Source organism: Myripristis murdjan, chromosome 7, assembly GCF_902150065.1.
Source record: "Myripristis murdjan chromosome 7, fMyrMur1.1, whole genome shotgun sequence".
NCBI classification, from domain to species: domain Eukaryota; kingdom Metazoa; phylum Chordata; class Actinopteri; order Holocentriformes; family Holocentridae; genus Myripristis; species Myripristis murdjan.
Genome location: NC_043986.1, coordinates 24,281,723 through 24,297,803, shown reverse-complemented (window position 1 = coordinate 24,297,803; position 16,081 = coordinate 24,281,723). Strand labels below are relative to the sequence as shown.

Sequence of the window (16,081 nt, the reverse complement as noted above, 5' to 3'; positions counted from 1 at the left end):
TTTCTCCCTGCGGCGCTCCCGGCCAACCAATCAGAGCAAGCAGTGATGTAAACAAGGAACTGTCTCGTGCAACCATCGAAAACAGGGAAGAGACGTGAAAAGGGAAGAAGTAGTACTCTCTCACGTCAAAGGTATTTTTTTCCTCAAACGAGTAGGATTAATTCAGCATACTTTAGCACACCGTCTCACTCACGAAACGTAACATTAATTTGTTTCACCGGCTGTCAGAACTGAGTCGTGCTTCCTTGTTTTTTTGTTACAGTGAGAGGCGAAGTTGATGTGTTTTCCCCCAGAGCTTCATTACCACAATGGATGAAAGACACAGGAGGATTCTTCAGACCAACAGGAGCAACCTTGTGGCAGACTTGGACCCCTCAAGCCTCTACGATGGACTTCTTGAGAAAGGAGTTTTCACCCAAGACATGATTGATAAGATAAAGGTAGGTGACTCATAGCAGTGTGGGGCTGTTGGTTCTCTCCTGGGCCACTGTGTTGTCCAGTTTTATGGTTGTAGCTCTCTTAATCGACTCTTAACCAATTAGTAAGCTTAGTCTTGTCAAGCCTGCTGTGTGTCTCAGTTACAAACATGTCCTTGTGCCTCCTGTCAGAGTAAGAAGACCCGACGTGACCAGGCCAGACGGTTAGTTCAGGACTTGGAGACCCGGGGGACTCGGGCCTTCCCAGTCTTCCTGGAGTGCCTGAGGGACACAGGGCAGCACAGACTGGTGGAGCTCCTGCAGAATGGAGCACCACCAGTTCAGCCTCAGGCCCCGTTACCCGTCCCGGTGGTTCACCCCCTAGTCCAGCCTCGGCCTCCGTCACCCAAACAAGTTGTACGCCCTGTGATCCAGCCTCTTCCAATCTGTGAGTGTGTGGCTCTGTGGCATATTAATAACTGGTAATAGCCAATTAAAGACATTTACATTAGTCAGTAATTTTGTTAACATATTTTATAGTAATCAAAGCTCAGGAGTGGGAAAGAAAAGGAAAGAATTCCAAGGCACCTGTAAGGCAATTAAATTTTATTGGTAGTGTAAAAGAACACATTAAAAGTAACTACAGTGTGTTTTGGCCCTACTGTGGCCTTCATCAGGCTTTTTATTGATTGAATTATTAATTTGCCCGAAAAATGCCTTGGAACTTCTTTTTTGTGTGTTTGTTTTAACAATCCCAAACCAAAGAGCACCTTCAGAAAATACCACCATGCACCAACACAATGATCACAAATCTGTGTTTTGTTTCTTAAACTGACTCTCCAGTGGATGGTGGCAAGAATGGAAAAGATATTGTCCCTGTCCATCGAACACAAAGCCCCGACTCTACTCCCAGTCCACGTAAGATATGTAATTAATTTATGTTTTGGTCAGAGTCAGATTTGTTATTGGATGTTAACATGTGACGATACATTTATCACAGCACCCGAGAACTTAAGACCAACTCCACCAGGAAGAAAACGGCGTGACAGTATTCAGGTAAACACCATCATGTGATGAAACGTTGCCACCAAGAGAAAGAGTTTACCATAAAATTAGGTGTTAGTTACGCATTGTGGCATAAATGTACAAAACTGAGATGTTTCAATTCTGATTTGTTTAATCTCAGATCACATATTCATCCCTTATTTTGTCTGTGTGTACTTCAGAGCTATAAAATGGACGCAAACCCATGTGGACACTGCCTCATCATAAACAACGTGGACTTTGAACCCCTAAGTGAGCTGAGCAATCGCACAGGGTCCAACATAGACTGTGACAAGCTGGAGAGAAGATTCAAGGCACTCAACTTCATTGTTGACGTTAAGACAAACCTGAAATACAAAGTGAGGATTGCCTCTTCCACTTCTCCCTTCAAAGCGCTGTAGTTGACATACATTTACCTTAATATTTATGTTTCATTATCTCCATATTTCAGCAAATCAGACATGAGCTGTCGGCTTTATCCAAGAAAGACCATTCCCAATATGACTGCTGTGTGGTTATCATGTTGTCCCATGGGACTGAGGTAAAACATATACTGTATTTTATTTATTTTTTTTTTTTCCCAGACAAATCCCCATTACTAATAATAAGTATGGCAATACATTACAAGAGTAACCTTGTCATAAATAGAAACACCCCATCTGCTCTTATGCATGTTTGTAGGTGAGCCACAACCGCTTCCCTGGTGCCGTGCACGGCGTGGATGGACCTGCTGTCCCAGTTCAGCTCATCACAAACTACCTCAACGGCAGGCACTGCCCATCCTTACAGGGCAAACCCAAACTTTTCTTCATCCAGGCCTGTGGAGGAGGTATGGAACACTGAACATGTTGTATCACATAACTTACAAAGTTCAAATTTAAAACTTGCACTGCAGAAAATGGAAGAGGTTGCTTTGAGCTTTGTTTTCTGCCCTTTAGGTGAAAGGGACACAGGCTTCGAGGTGTCCCCCGATGAGTCCAGGCCTTCCATTGGCGGGACAGATGACCAGACAGATGCCATTCCCATGTCATCCAGCAGCGACTCTCTGAGCATGTCTGATGAAACGGATGCCAGAGCCACACTGCCCACACCCAGCGACATTCTGGTGTCCTACTCAACATTTCCTGGTGCGTGTATTTATTCATTTATGCGCTTATACATGTGTGTACAAATGTGTGCTTGTGAGTGTCTGTACATTCATCTACGTCTGTTTTAGCTGATGATAGCACAGTTTTTCAGATGCAAGTCAGAGCTATAGATAGACTTGACTCGCTAAGTATGTCTTCCTCATGCCTCCTTGACCATGTGACAATTCCAGGCTATGTGTCCTGGAGAGACACACAGTCGGGCTCCTGGTATGTCGAGACTTTGGACCGTATCCTTGAGGAAAATGCTGCCACTGACGACTTGGCCACAATGTTAATGATGGTGAGGCTCTGTCCCATTCTACCAGCAACATGTATAACGTGATATCACACTCAAATTTGTATTGGTTTTAGTGTCTTTTAAGCCCATGTTGGGCTTGGCAGCTTAAAAAGATGTAAGAAACTGAATAATAATAATAATAATAATAATAATAATAATAAAAGATGCTGTAATTAATTATGATCATATTTTCTCTAAATGTTACTAAAATTGGCTAATGTTTGACATGAGTATTTTTACATGCAAAGCTGTTCCCTAGAAATCAGGCCTGTAATGTGAATCACCCTTGATCTTGTAGTGATTTGTAATTAACACGTCATTTTCAGCTGCATCTGATCTAATGTGATGTGATGGTTGTGTTTGTTTGCAGGTAAACCACGAAGTCTCCCAAAACTCTGCCAAAGGCGTCTACAAGCAAATGCCTGGCTCCTTTAATTTTCTCCGCAAACATCTCTATTTTCAACCCCAGCCACAGTGACAAAGTTCAGCTGGGCAATATTGAGTTTCATTTTCAGGGAACACTAGGTTATTTCCGTGCTGCAGGAGCATGATTATTGCTTCAGACAATGTCTAAGTCAGTTTAGAATCTGTATGAATTTTTCCAGGGAGATGGGTTATGTTTTTACTGAAAGCATTATGTCTTGCATTTTCATTGTTTTTTTTTTTTTCTTACACTGCTGTGTTTTTTTTTTTTTTTTTTTTTTTCATTTTGAATCTTTTCTAAACAAAATGTCAGGGATAGGTGTCATAATGGGAAAGAAAATGTCAAGAAAATATGCATGTGTTAAAAAGTGTACTTCATTTTACATTTTTTTTTTGTCTTTTTTTAAAACAGATAAAAGTTGTAAACAATCAATGTAATGTCCAAACTGTACTGTGCACAGATTTTTAAGAAATACCCTTTGCAAAGTCAAATATTTCAGATCTCTTCATTATGCTGTTGTTATGTTGTCTTCATTATGCAGATTTTGCTGATCTAAATATGATTTTGTAGGGGCGTATGATGTAGATGGAAGTGGTGGCAAGGAAGAGTGAAAGGAAAGTAAGTGGCCAGAGAGAGCCATTTTCCATTGATCAGATGTGATTCACATATGAGAATCAAATGAAAGCGGAAGAAAAAAAACCATCTGTGTGCTTCCTTCTTTTCCATTATTACAGCGTATATGTCAAACTCCAACGGGTGTTGACACCCACTGAGAGCGGAAGCATTTTATAGTCTCTGGCTGATCTTCTGTTCATCGTCACAGCTGTTTTCTACAGCTGCATAGTCCAGTTCCTCTCTGCAACACACTGTGCTGCAATTACTTTAATGTAATGCACAGTGTTGGCCAATGCTGGGCTGAATCATCAGATGTCTTCACCTCACATGTCTGAATTTAATCATGACTTACGTTTGTAAGCAAAGCAGCAAAACTGGGAGTCAAGCATATCTGGCTTATGCTGGTGGACTGCTCCCAAGCTTGAGGATATTACATTAGGATGGGCTGACCCAGCTTGTTAAACTTGTCTCCCAGTAGTCCCTTTTAAAAAAAAAATTGAATCGATTCCAGTACCCTAGCTGTAATATGAATTTTTAGTTTTGCTTAATTTATTTTATTTACTTTAAATTATGCACTACTTCTGTTGTGCCTATAGTTTTAAATTCTGGCAGTATTATATACACTCACGCCAGCATCAAGTTGAGTAGTCACAGACAGTGGTGTTGTCTTCCAGTAGATGGCGTATGTGAGTCACAAAGGATTTTGTCTTGGTTGCTATGTAAGACTCCAGGATAACCAAGCACTCTAAACACTTTTGAGTGGTACATTACATGTGGGACCTATAATCGTAGGTTGGGAGGCTACGCTGAACAGTTCTGACTCAACAGATTTGACACAATTTTTCCAGTACTTCTCTGCTGACAGGAGGCAAGGGAGGAGTCCCTTAATCACACCATTGTGGTCTATGAGAAGCCACCAATATGCGAGCACAGTCAAAGACCAGCCAGCTCTGCGAGGAATCATGCTGTTGATTCTTGTACCCAAGTGAAAAAGAGTACAGAGGCAAATTCTTGGTGCAAAGTCTCCACTTTTAGTGACTCAGCATTTTGAACCTAGTAATGTTAAAGTACAGCACCTCTGAATATCCTGCCCAATCCTTAGAAAAAGATCAGCAAGTCAAATGAATCAGAAACTGCAAATGAATTCCTCTGCAAGTGTTACATTCCTCAGATGCACACAGGCCTTATAAGCCTGTTCTGTTTATCTCCCCTTTTATCCTCTTTTGGTGAGCAAATTAGAGCAGCTCCATGTCTATTCAGGGTTCAGCTTTTAATTGGCAACAGCTGCTCTGAGATCTCCAAGGGATGTGCTCTTTGCACCAATTATATGAATGAACATCACACAGTACCTGCTACTGCCTTCAGTCCCTATGCAGAAACCATGTATTCCTATGTATGCAGCCTATATTATGTAATGGAGCATGAACACAGAACAGTGATTTTTTTGTTCTTGTATTTTCCATGATGCTTCAGTTGGTCGTTTGCATCTATTACATGGAAGAGTAGTACTACCCTGTGTAGTGCACCTTGGAAATCCAATAGAGGGCACTTAAGGTTCAGGTAAATTCACCAAGGTGCTGCATTTTAATAAAGTCTGCGGGAATAGGCCTACTGTGCTTTTCTACTACCATGGGGGAATTGGTTAATCTTTTAATTATTATGAACTCCTCTTAAGCTCATTTCAGTGACATTTATTTACTGAGTTAAACTCTGGGGGAAACTAAATTTCAGTGATGCCATTAAGCATTTTGAGAAATGTGTGTCTTGAAGGAATGAATAGTAGACTAGGCTACGGGCCAGGCCATTCAAAGAAAAAGAGCACATTTCTTTGGGTTAGTGCTTGTCTTATTCCATTGTCACTTTAATCATATTTAAGATTTTATATAAAAGCCTCAGCAATATTATGCTGTTCATTTCACTGATTTATGGATCACACAATAGAAAGAGAGTGGGGTTATTTTAGCTTTAATCCCTATTAACTTCAACAATTATCCGAGCAAACCTCCCTAGTGGAACTTTTATTATAAGACTATCATTGCACAGTGACTCACAAAGCATACTTTAATTAGGATAATTTCAGACTCCCTACCTTGCTTTGGGCTATGGAGACAGCTCAAATAATTCTCGGTCACATCATTTCAGGTGGAGCTGGCAGGGGCTAAATCCAGTTAAAAGGGAGTTTTTTTTTGTTTTTTTTTGTTTTTTTTTTGTTTTGTTTGTTTTTTATCTTTAGTAGGGTTCACAATCTGAGAAAGCTTGGGAGCCTCTGGGGATGAAAACAAATCCCACAAAGTACAAAAAAAAATCACAATGCACCCAGTATTTAATTTAATGCTACACTTTAATTCATAAGGGTTTATTATAGGAACATTACAGATCTGTTTTATTGACTCAGGGACTCCAGCTCCTGTGGTCATAAGGGCTAACTTGGTCTAGGTGGCGTCTCCCCACGCTGGGATTAGCTGTCTTTTCTTTCAGCACTCCCTGAATTCCATTCCGCCTTTTACTCGGGGCAGCGCTCCTCTATATCCCAGCACAGGACTTCCCTGTGACTTGCAAGGCTGCATTAGAACAAGTCCAAGTTTCGGAGCGCAACAAGAAGAAGAGGGAAGAGTGGAACTTAACTGAGGCGTTTATTTTTCCATTCCCCCGATCAAAGCAAAAAAACAAGCGCGTAAGGAGCGTTTACCTGTTGATGAAGTCCCACCGGGCGTGGGACGCTGAGGAGCACTTGGGTTTGTTTGAAGAGAAGAGAAAGCTGAAAAGGGTGCCGACAACACACCACTCCAGTGGCCAGGAGGAGTGAAGGACCTTGGTTTTTCCCTTTTCCCCAGCATTTGCAGTCGGTGCTGGGTTAGTGGAAAATGGGCACTCGGATCACTTCGATCTATGGACTTATCCTCTCTTTGCTTCTCGCATGCCAGCTGGTTACCGTAAGTGAACTATTTCACACAACTTTCCAAAACTTTCTCATTTGGTGAAGAGGGATTTTCATGTTATATGCACTCCCGCAATGAACTTTTATAACCCTTTTACCCCCCACAGGTCAACTGAGAAAAGTGACAAATCAGAGCATTTATGTCCTATTAAAGGCAAAAACGCAAGGGATGATGTTACTATTTATGCTCTGTAAATAATGTGGTCTGCTGCTGCAGGGGCTCTTCACATGCAAGTGGGCAGTATAACAGATTCCAGCCTGCACAGTCATATCAGCTTATACTGTAAAGATGCTTTTTAAAGTAATATGACAATCTAGGGCCACTAACGTGAAGCTGCTCTAATTTTGTCCATAGAAACAAGCTATTCATAGTCTCACAGGAGCCTTAAAGCCCTAAACTTTGACAAACTACACTTTGCATTGCCTGAACAGTCCTCTAATTAGTTCTAATATAATATGAAGTTCACTTTATCCAGGGGAATTCTAAAAAAAAAAATAAAAAAAAAAAAAATTGGTGAAGGTATCATCAAAATGTGCATAGTAATATGCATTTATGAATAAAGTCTTGTTTGCCTCATTATTTGTGTAGTTACACATCTACTTACAGTGTGTGCTTCATTATTGGAACAGTCCTGGGATCCTGTAATTGGTTGTGTCAAAAAGTTTGGAGTCATTTGCAAAACTGGTGGGCTTTAGGGTATAAAATATGCAGAAAAAAGTGCATGTGTTCAGGACCTTGCTGCTCCAGCCAAAACCCACTGGGAAAGGCTAACTACAGTTTGATTCATGTTGTACACTGAACATGCTGTTGGTTATTTGTTTTGTGGTGACATGAATTCTATTCCAGCCTGTAATAGCAGGATGTATTTACACTGCTATATCTGTAATATGAATCATATAGAGGAGGACTGGGCGCTGAGAATAGGCCCTCACCCTCCACCCCCCTTCTTCACTCCACCCCTCTGGAGATCACGTCTGGTCTCTCACCTTTCTGCCCTCCATTATACAGAGCTGTCATGGTTGAGATATCTGTGACCCACCCTCTGGTTTGATTTTGATCACAAGCAAAGCCTTTTGAAAGATGGGGCGTTCTGACAGAGGCGAGTGGACATAAATCTTCCACCTGTTGGAGACAGAGTAATATAAGCCCTGATATGTCAGAAGTCTGAAAAGGTACAGTGAATGGCCTTTTATGAATCGGGTGCACTTAACTCCTCAAGGTCAGTAAATGCACTGGAATGTATTCTGTGGTGAGATCGGTCCAGAAACACAACCAGCAAACCAGCAGCAATACTTTCCCACTGATGTACTGTTGAACACCTAGACTATCTGTAAGCAACCATGTCAGTGTTCCAGTTCAGTGAGATGAGGTGTAAGGTATATTACCTTGATCTTCAAAGTCCAGAAAAATTATCTACCCTCAATTCCATGCATCCACAAAGGTTATCAAATCCCTAGAGGGCTGTCATGTGTTGTGTGCTGATAGTAGGCAATAGGAGATGGCCTCTCGTTTTCTTTCTGTCTTTTTTTTTTTTTTTTTTTTTAAACCACAGCCTTGATGACTACTAAGTATAACAATACCAACATAATTGAATTATCTGGAACCACGAGCATCTGTTTCTGCCTTTATGAGTTTGAACTAATGCAGGCTGGGTCTGGCCTGACTGTCTCTTTGATTCAATTAAGCACATGTACTGGTGTTACTATGGACCCTCCTCTCGCTCAGCTGGAATGTCAGGGTCATGCGCATAAACTCAGACAATCAGAGTCAATAAAACCTCTCGATGGATAAGAGCTCTCCATCACAGACGAGTACTTGCGCCCTGCTGTGAACCACCGGTAGTGCCCGTGTGAGAAATTATTCAGACCAAGCGTGTTTATGCAGATTAACATTCTCTGAAGAGCACTAATCTATTACATATGCATTTTCACCCTGAATACAAAACTAGCACCTATGCACAACACAAACCATTAGGAAAAAGCAGCATTTTGAAAAATGCTCTCTTTCATATGAACCATAATTATGCGGCCTAAGGTGATGTTGCAAACCATTACAAATGTTTACATCTCTAAATGAACAAGGCATGATGCGCTTTGTTAGAGTTGATAAGGCCAATAATCCAGCTCTTTGCTTGCGGCCTTCTGGATCATATGAAAAGAGAGAGAGCACTTTGTTTTCTGGTGTATGACATCAGAACTGTGAGTGCTGCTGCTGACAACTTTGGCTCGGAGATCTGTCCCAGTATAGACTGCCACAAGTGTCCCCTGACTTCCATCGGGGGTGGACTAGGGGCTGGGGGGAAGGGCGGCCTGAATTCCTATGACTATATAGTCTACAGACTGTGTGCCATTGTCATTAAAGTGTTTTCTTTTCTGTCCTGTGTGTAACTCAACCCTTTTATCCGCTGCTAAATATTACGCAACAGGCAGTTTGATCTTGTGATTTAGTCCAAGCTGGGTGATGCTGTACTGAGTAGGCAGGCTGGTTGGCCTCCCTGTGTGGTGCGTTGCCATTTGAGACAGGCTACCTGGTGTTTAATTCCCATTCAGAGGCAATGCGGACCCCAAAGGGGGGTTCTGAAGTCACTGCAGCGCAAACACTGACTCCATTCCACAGTTTGAACAGTGGGGAAGGTTTGCCTGGTCGGGATAATTGGTAGAAGACCGGGCTCGGTAAACATTTCATTGTTGAGTTACAGCCCCAGGAGAGAGGCCATCTTGGCTGATGGGACAATGCTGCACTGGAAGGGCTCGCCCCTCCTCAAGTACGCTGGCACATATGGAGTACAGGCAGGCAGGGAGGCTGGCATTTGTTGACTCTGCAGTGAGGTGTGACTGGGGCCTGCACGGAGGTCAGAGAGGTGAGAACTCTGAACCTGACTCTGTTTCACAGTTCAGCAGGGCCTCCTCATGATTTATTCACAGACAAGATTAGCCCCCTACTAAACAACACACTAAACCTGCCACTCATGCTTCACAGGCCTTTTCTTATGCAAACAGATGAGACTGCTGTTCTTGTCAGGAGACTTATTACCATTTAACTTGGCAAATTAAAGATTTTGCATTTCTTTGTAAAGATCATTCATTTATTCCAAAAAAAGTACAGTACTTCATTAAAAAGGCATGATTTTAAGTTATTAACTCAATCAGCTGATCACCATGAGGCAGGTAACCATTGATGTTGAAAAAAAAAACATACATTAAAAATCAAATTGTAGAGAGGCATCACTTTAAAAGTTGGGTGGTAAAATCTACTCGAAATCTATTTGGATTTATCCTCCGCTGCTTCCCTGCGCCAGGGGTTTTCTTCCACCACTGTCATCTTTACGAACCCTGCCCCCCGTCCCAAATGTCATCTCACAATGTAGTGTGTTCTGCGGTTGTGGGATCATTCAGCTTTCATGTACGTCGCGTCCGTGTCGGGCAGAGGAGCCGACTCCAAACACAGCTGCACCTCAGCTGTTGCAGCAGCAGCAGCGCGTTGCATGTGCTGACATGAGCGCACATACTCTCAGTGCCGTCTGCTGCAGCTACAGACCCGCTCTTTTCCCTTACGCTGCCTTTACACTCATTTACCTACAGTATAAGCACATGTGTGGCTGTGGTTTCTAATCAAGCCTTATCTGACTATCCACCCAACGTAATATCGGCTTGAAAACCCCTGCCTCTAGTTATGTTGCATCCTGCTGTTTAAACTTTAAAGCTACAGTATATTTTATTTTGGGATATTTTCATTTTTTTAGCTTCCATATCGCAAGAGGAGATCATAAATTGTGAGCTGGCATACACGGGCCATGCTGGTGACAGAGTCCTTTTTCACTTTGAAGACTAACACTGATGCTTTCAATACACCTGCAAACAAGGAAAAGAGCATTCAGGTCATTTTCTTCCCCCATTCTGTGTCCTGGATCATGATTTTAAAAAAATGCAGGGAGCAGGTAGGGTCGGGGTGAGTTGAGTTATTTATAAAGAAGCACACTGAGACGTCGTTTACAAAATGCGCAGAATCAAGAACCTGGAAAAAGACTGAATACCAGACCCTGAGGGCAACAAATTTTGGACGCCTGCTGCTGAACTTCTGTTGATCTGTGCAAGTTGAAAAGTGTTCTCCTGAAGTTGCATATCACTTTAAAAGCAACATTATAAGAGTTTTACTACTCACTGTAAGTCTATAGATGTGAAATCTAAGCATAAGTGGAACAATATAGGCGTCCATGTTAACTCAATAGTTAAATAGCTGCCCTGTGGCTCATTCTGCTTGAGTGAAAGCACCTATATATTGCTCCTCATTCCTGTTTTATGGAGCTGCAATTGAGTTCATGGTGCGGTCACAGGATGGCTTGAGGACACAACGCATTGTCCAAAGTGAAGCCACTAAAAGTAGGTAGTGGTCAGAAACAATTTGCGGTAATACGCTTCACTTGTTCCCCCTCAGTGTGTTTGGTCAATGCTGGTGTGCGCTAGGTAGAAATAGGCACTGACAGTATTCATTACATTGTAATACAGAATGTACAGGTAAATAAGACTAATTCGCTCTCTGTGGCTAAGTGGTAATCCTGAGAGCAAACTTACAGTGTGTTTTCTCTTGCCCTCCTTTTCAGTTCCCTCATATTTTTGTTAAAAGTATTTGAGCGAGAAGCAGGTTTTAAATTTGATGCACTCTGATGCCAGTGGTCGTTCTACTCTCTCTGGAAATGGTTAACCTCAAGTCTTGAACATGAGTCACTGAGCTTGATAATAAGAACAAAGGACAGCAACAGATCAGACCCCGACTGATTTTTCCATCTTAAGCAATCTTTTTCAATCGTTTCACATCGGGTTACTGGTGCTTTTTTTCCTCCGGCTGCACACCAGCTTGCACTTATTAGAGATGCATCAAAATGCTAAGTTAACTGCAGTGCACTTTCCCTTTGAAGGCACTTTATAGTTGTCGGTGACCTATTGAATCCCCCATTGTCTTTTCTAGTGGCACTGATGTAAAGTCACTTTGGCATTCTCCTTACTGCTCAGGGGAGCTCCTGCATTGTCTTGTGTGGTCCCTCCCTACTTATACAGCTGCTCTGATGGGGGTTGCTGCCCTCCTCACCAAAGGCTTCTCTGTGTGCTACCAACAGTAAACTTTTTTGGCTGGACCGAACCGCAGTGCCAGCCCTACACATCTGACATGTAATTGACTGAATGATGAGGTTGTGTGATTGGTCCTCCAACCAACAACGTCACTGGTAAACACCGAATTGGTGACGGCTGCTGTTGGTTTGCCATGTGTTGAAGTGTCCACATTGGCCGTTGCTCTTTCAAAATGAATCGGCACGAACGGTTATCTATTTTACTGTCACATTTGCAGTAATTCTACTTATTGACTGCAGCTCATTCCAGATTTATTGCACGCAAAGGCAATAAAACTAACTCCAAATGGCTGCTTCACATAAACAATATTAAGTGTAACTAAGAGATTTGCTGAAAACGGATAGATTATCAACTACAATGCAAGTTTCATGAGTCTGACTTTCTCCTGGTTGGACACAGAGCTGTTACAGCAAGGCACCTCCACGCGCGGTTCACCTGCGGTCGTGACATCACAAAAAATCCAAGATGCAAGTTGTGTGGGTGACTTTGCAAGACACACTGCTGACAAAGACCATCAACAGAGCAGAGCAGACACATACAGGGAGAGAGAGAAGGGGGACAGGAGGATGAAGGGTGGGGCAAGCTGGTGTGTGTGCAGTGAGAGACCAGAGGAGTAGGTGAAGGTGTGTGTGTGTCTGTGTGGGAAGGTGGGAAGTGAGAGGAAAGGAGATTAAAGTAGTTAGTGAGTAAACACTAAAATAAAGCGGAGAATAAAGTAGAATTAAAATGATGAAAGAAGAAATGACCCACTAGAAATAGGGTCATGTAGTCTTTCAGACATTTTCAATAGACAAATAGTCTGTATACCCTGCAGTGGTATATAGGCAGCACAGCCACTGTTAACGGAATCAAGGTCAAAGCAGCCACTTTCTAAATGTAGTCACAGTCCAGCCATTTACTAGGTATTGACCTAGTCTTGTTTCCTGGAGTTTTCAAATGGAACACGGTCATTCTTTTTTCTCTCCGCTGTGTTTTAAAATCAGGTCTGACGCTATATCATGGTCTGAAGTGTTTAGAACAAATCCCACTCTCAGTCTTATCAGAGATGATGATTGCCATCCAGCCCTTCTGAAAAGACCACAAAGCCCTGCCTCCAACCTCCCTTTAATGTAAGGCAAGTCTCTACCTGTGTAACTGAGAGGCCTCCTTTTTTGCAAGGCCTTTTTTTTGTAAGCTTAAGAAGATGCAAATTCACTTAAGCTGTTGTTAAGCCCCTAATGTTCAAAGTGGGAGGCGGGCAAAAGGAATTTTGTGGCCTCCAGGTTGTAGTTGTTCAGTGAAAGGTAAACAGAGGGAAAACAACTTGTAGCATCTCACCCCTTTGTTTTTCCCTTTATATGGGATTGTGTGTCAGTATTGTACCAGAATAGCTCTTAAGGTCGGCTGTGAAGATAAGCAACTCTACTAAAACTCAGTTCTGCTCAATTTGTGACTTTACTAAAACTCAGTTCTGCTCAATTTGTGACATGCTCGCTCTGGAATCAGCTGCCAAGTGCATGCTGCTGTAATACCTTCCCACCTAGAACATTTGACCTTACACACAAACAATTAGGCATTGAATTTTTCATTCATTCATTCATTCATTCATTCATCCATTCATTCATTTATTGGCCAGTTCTGATTGCGGATTATTTAAAAATCCTGACTTGCCAATGCCAGTCCCAAAACCAATTTAATTTCAAATATTCAAATAACAAAGTCTTTAATAATGAAAAAAAACTTATACACACACACACACACACACACACACACACACACTGGATGCTTCAGCTGTGCCACACAGCTGGATGTTTCTGCATGTCTATCTTTTCCAATTAAAACTAAAGTGCAAACTCTGGACAATAACTGCCTGCATAAAAAATAACAATCCCCAGAAATAAATGTGACTGGGAAATGAAATTAACTGAAGTATACTATATAAATTTTAAGTTTGGATGTTATAATGGGCCAAAAAAAGTTTTAAAGTTTTAAAAAATGATGCATGCAATCTGTGACAGGCTAAACAAAAAGCCTTGGCTGCTCACCAGTCACTTTAATTTTTGAAACAACTGCACGGTTTCTGCCCCAGGCTGACTGAGTGGTGCGTCCCAAGCAGAAAGCTACACAGCAAATGTTGGTGCTGCATAGTTGGAAAAAGGGTATCTTTGGATGCCACTGATATGTGTCAGATATCGGCCTCTGGGTTGCCCTCTTTATGGAAGTGTTCAGCTCTCATGTCAGCACAGCGGGGGCCTTCCCTCTGCTGCTCAGGCCCTCTGGAGAGCCAGGAGATAAACCCCTTTGAGAGCAGCACCAGTCTGGTCTGTGTTAGCATGTCAGCAGCTGTCCCATGAGACATAACAACTCATTCTCTCTGTTGTACACACACACACACTCACACACACACACACACACACACACACACACACACACACACTCACACTCACACTCACAGTAACACACTATCCTTCCTGAGGAATTCTCTTCTTTCTCTGTCTCTTTTGTTTTCTCTCTCTGTCTCTCCCCCATTCCGCTCACATTCCCTCTGGTAGCATTTACCAGCGATAACATCCTTGCATATTGTACCTGAGCTGTTTATATCTCAGTTGTAGTGTCTTAGACCATCCAGTCTGACCAGTATCTGCGTGCAGTGCTCCAGCATATCCCCCTCCAAAAATGAGGGAGGAAATCTGGCCAAGTGATTTGGTATCTTTAGAGATGCAATCAAATGGGTTTGCGTTAAGATGTTGCCAGCAGTCTATTGTTTTGGTGCAGTGGCTTGTGATGGTCCAAAACTTGGCCCTTGCTGAATCATCATCCTGTTGGGGAAATGAAACCTGGAATTATCTGCAGGACAAGAGGAGCCCACTTCCCCTGCAGCAAAGTTTATTCAGGCTTTCCTGTGTGCAATTCAGGGCATGTCCTGTTCTATAGATGCCGAAAGAAATAACCCTTCCTATTTGTTGTTTTTCCACCCCCCACCCCCTGTTTCTTTTCTAGTTAAAATGTATTTTCTGTCTGAAGTATGTTCAGATTTGAAAATCCACAAATCTTCAGTCATGCCAAATTTCCTTCTAGGCATTCATATCTCAACCAGCACAGCTTCTCCTCTGCACCTTCAGCCATACCTTCATGTTGAGTAAACACACAGGGATATTTATTACAGGTCTGTATTTCCAGCACAGAGATATGTAATTCATTTGGTGTGTCTGTCATCTGGTTACAGCCTTTGGTAGCAAAACTGTACAGAAGCTCTCATAAGTTTTTTATTGCTCACCAAATAACATGCTGGAACTAGAGATTAATAAATTCCCCTGGATCTCATGGTGCACAATTACGCTGAAGCACAAGCCCTTGTTGTTTTTATTTTCCTCTCCCTGTTAGACTGTGATATTTGAATTTCCATCACAGTCTGTCTCAACTGAGGAGACCTGCTCGGTTGGAAATATTTTCCATCCAGGTTTGCCGCCTCTGAAGATGCAAGTTCCGTGTCACAAGCCAAAATGTCTTGTAATGGAAACTCTTTGATTCAGACACGCACTCACCCACATAGCCGACTGTAGTTTTAATGAAAAAGCAAATATCGCTCGCATCAGACACCACAGACCATGGCCTGACTGGGAATGAGGAAAGTGAGGCAAATAAAATGTGTGCATTTTAGAAAGTTTTGCAAATGACTTGAAGTCTTTGGGATGTTTTGGTGTATAACACTCACATACTGAATATATGACCTGTTGCTGCTTAGTTCTTGCACTCACTTGGTTTTTCCTTAGCCAGCTGTAATCTTGCACTACATTTGTAGAACAACTGGATGAGTGTCGAAGTTGACATAGTCTTTAGGACGGAGTGTGGCCACAGAGACAAATGTGGTGTTTGTGGCTGACCCTGCTGCATGAGCCTCAAGGTGCAACAGCTTTACAGATTTGTATGAGGGACCTCGCAGAAGTTGTGTGAATGAAAATCAAACCAGTGATAAGAATGGAATGTGGATCCCTGTGTATAGCTGAGTGCTTTACTTGATCGAAATCATGCCGCCGTTCGCGGTTTTGGCTGGTTACCATCACCGTTACGCCTTCTAAACATTTTTAAGTACACTTTGTCGAATGCCTTGGA

The 16,081-nt window shown here is 42.2% G+C and overlaps 2 protein-coding genes across 3 annotated transcripts in view; both read left to right on the top strand.

The window, feature by feature from the left end:
• Positions 1–54: 54 nt before the first annotated feature.
• Positions 55–3,800, top strand: casp9 (caspase 9, apoptosis-related cysteine peptidase). Its single transcript, XM_030056780.1, has 11 exons — positions 55–131; positions 263–440; positions 609–864; positions 1,260–1,334; positions 1,417–1,472; positions 1,643–1,819; positions 1,912–2,001; positions 2,142–2,289; positions 2,399–2,587; positions 2,779–2,888; positions 3,256–3,800. Exons 2-11 carry the CDS (start codon positions 309–311, stop codon positions 3,361–3,363), a joined length of 1,341 nt encoding a protein of 446 aa, XP_029912640.1. The 5' UTR covers positions 55–131; positions 263–308; the 3' UTR covers positions 3,364–3,800.
• Positions 3,801–6,452: 2,652 nt separating this feature from the next.
• hspg2 (heparan sulfate proteoglycan 2) overlaps positions 6,453–16,081 on the top strand; it is a 93,833-nt gene continuing 84,204 nt past the window's right edge. For both annotated transcript variants that reach the window (XM_030055556.1, XM_030055555.1), the window contains exon 1: positions 6,453–6,857. In XM_030055556.1, the coding sequence (XP_029911416.1) occupies positions 6,789–6,857 (69 nt within the window). In that variant the 5' untranslated portion in view covers positions 6,453–6,788. The remainder of the gene's footprint in view (positions 6,858–16,081) is intronic.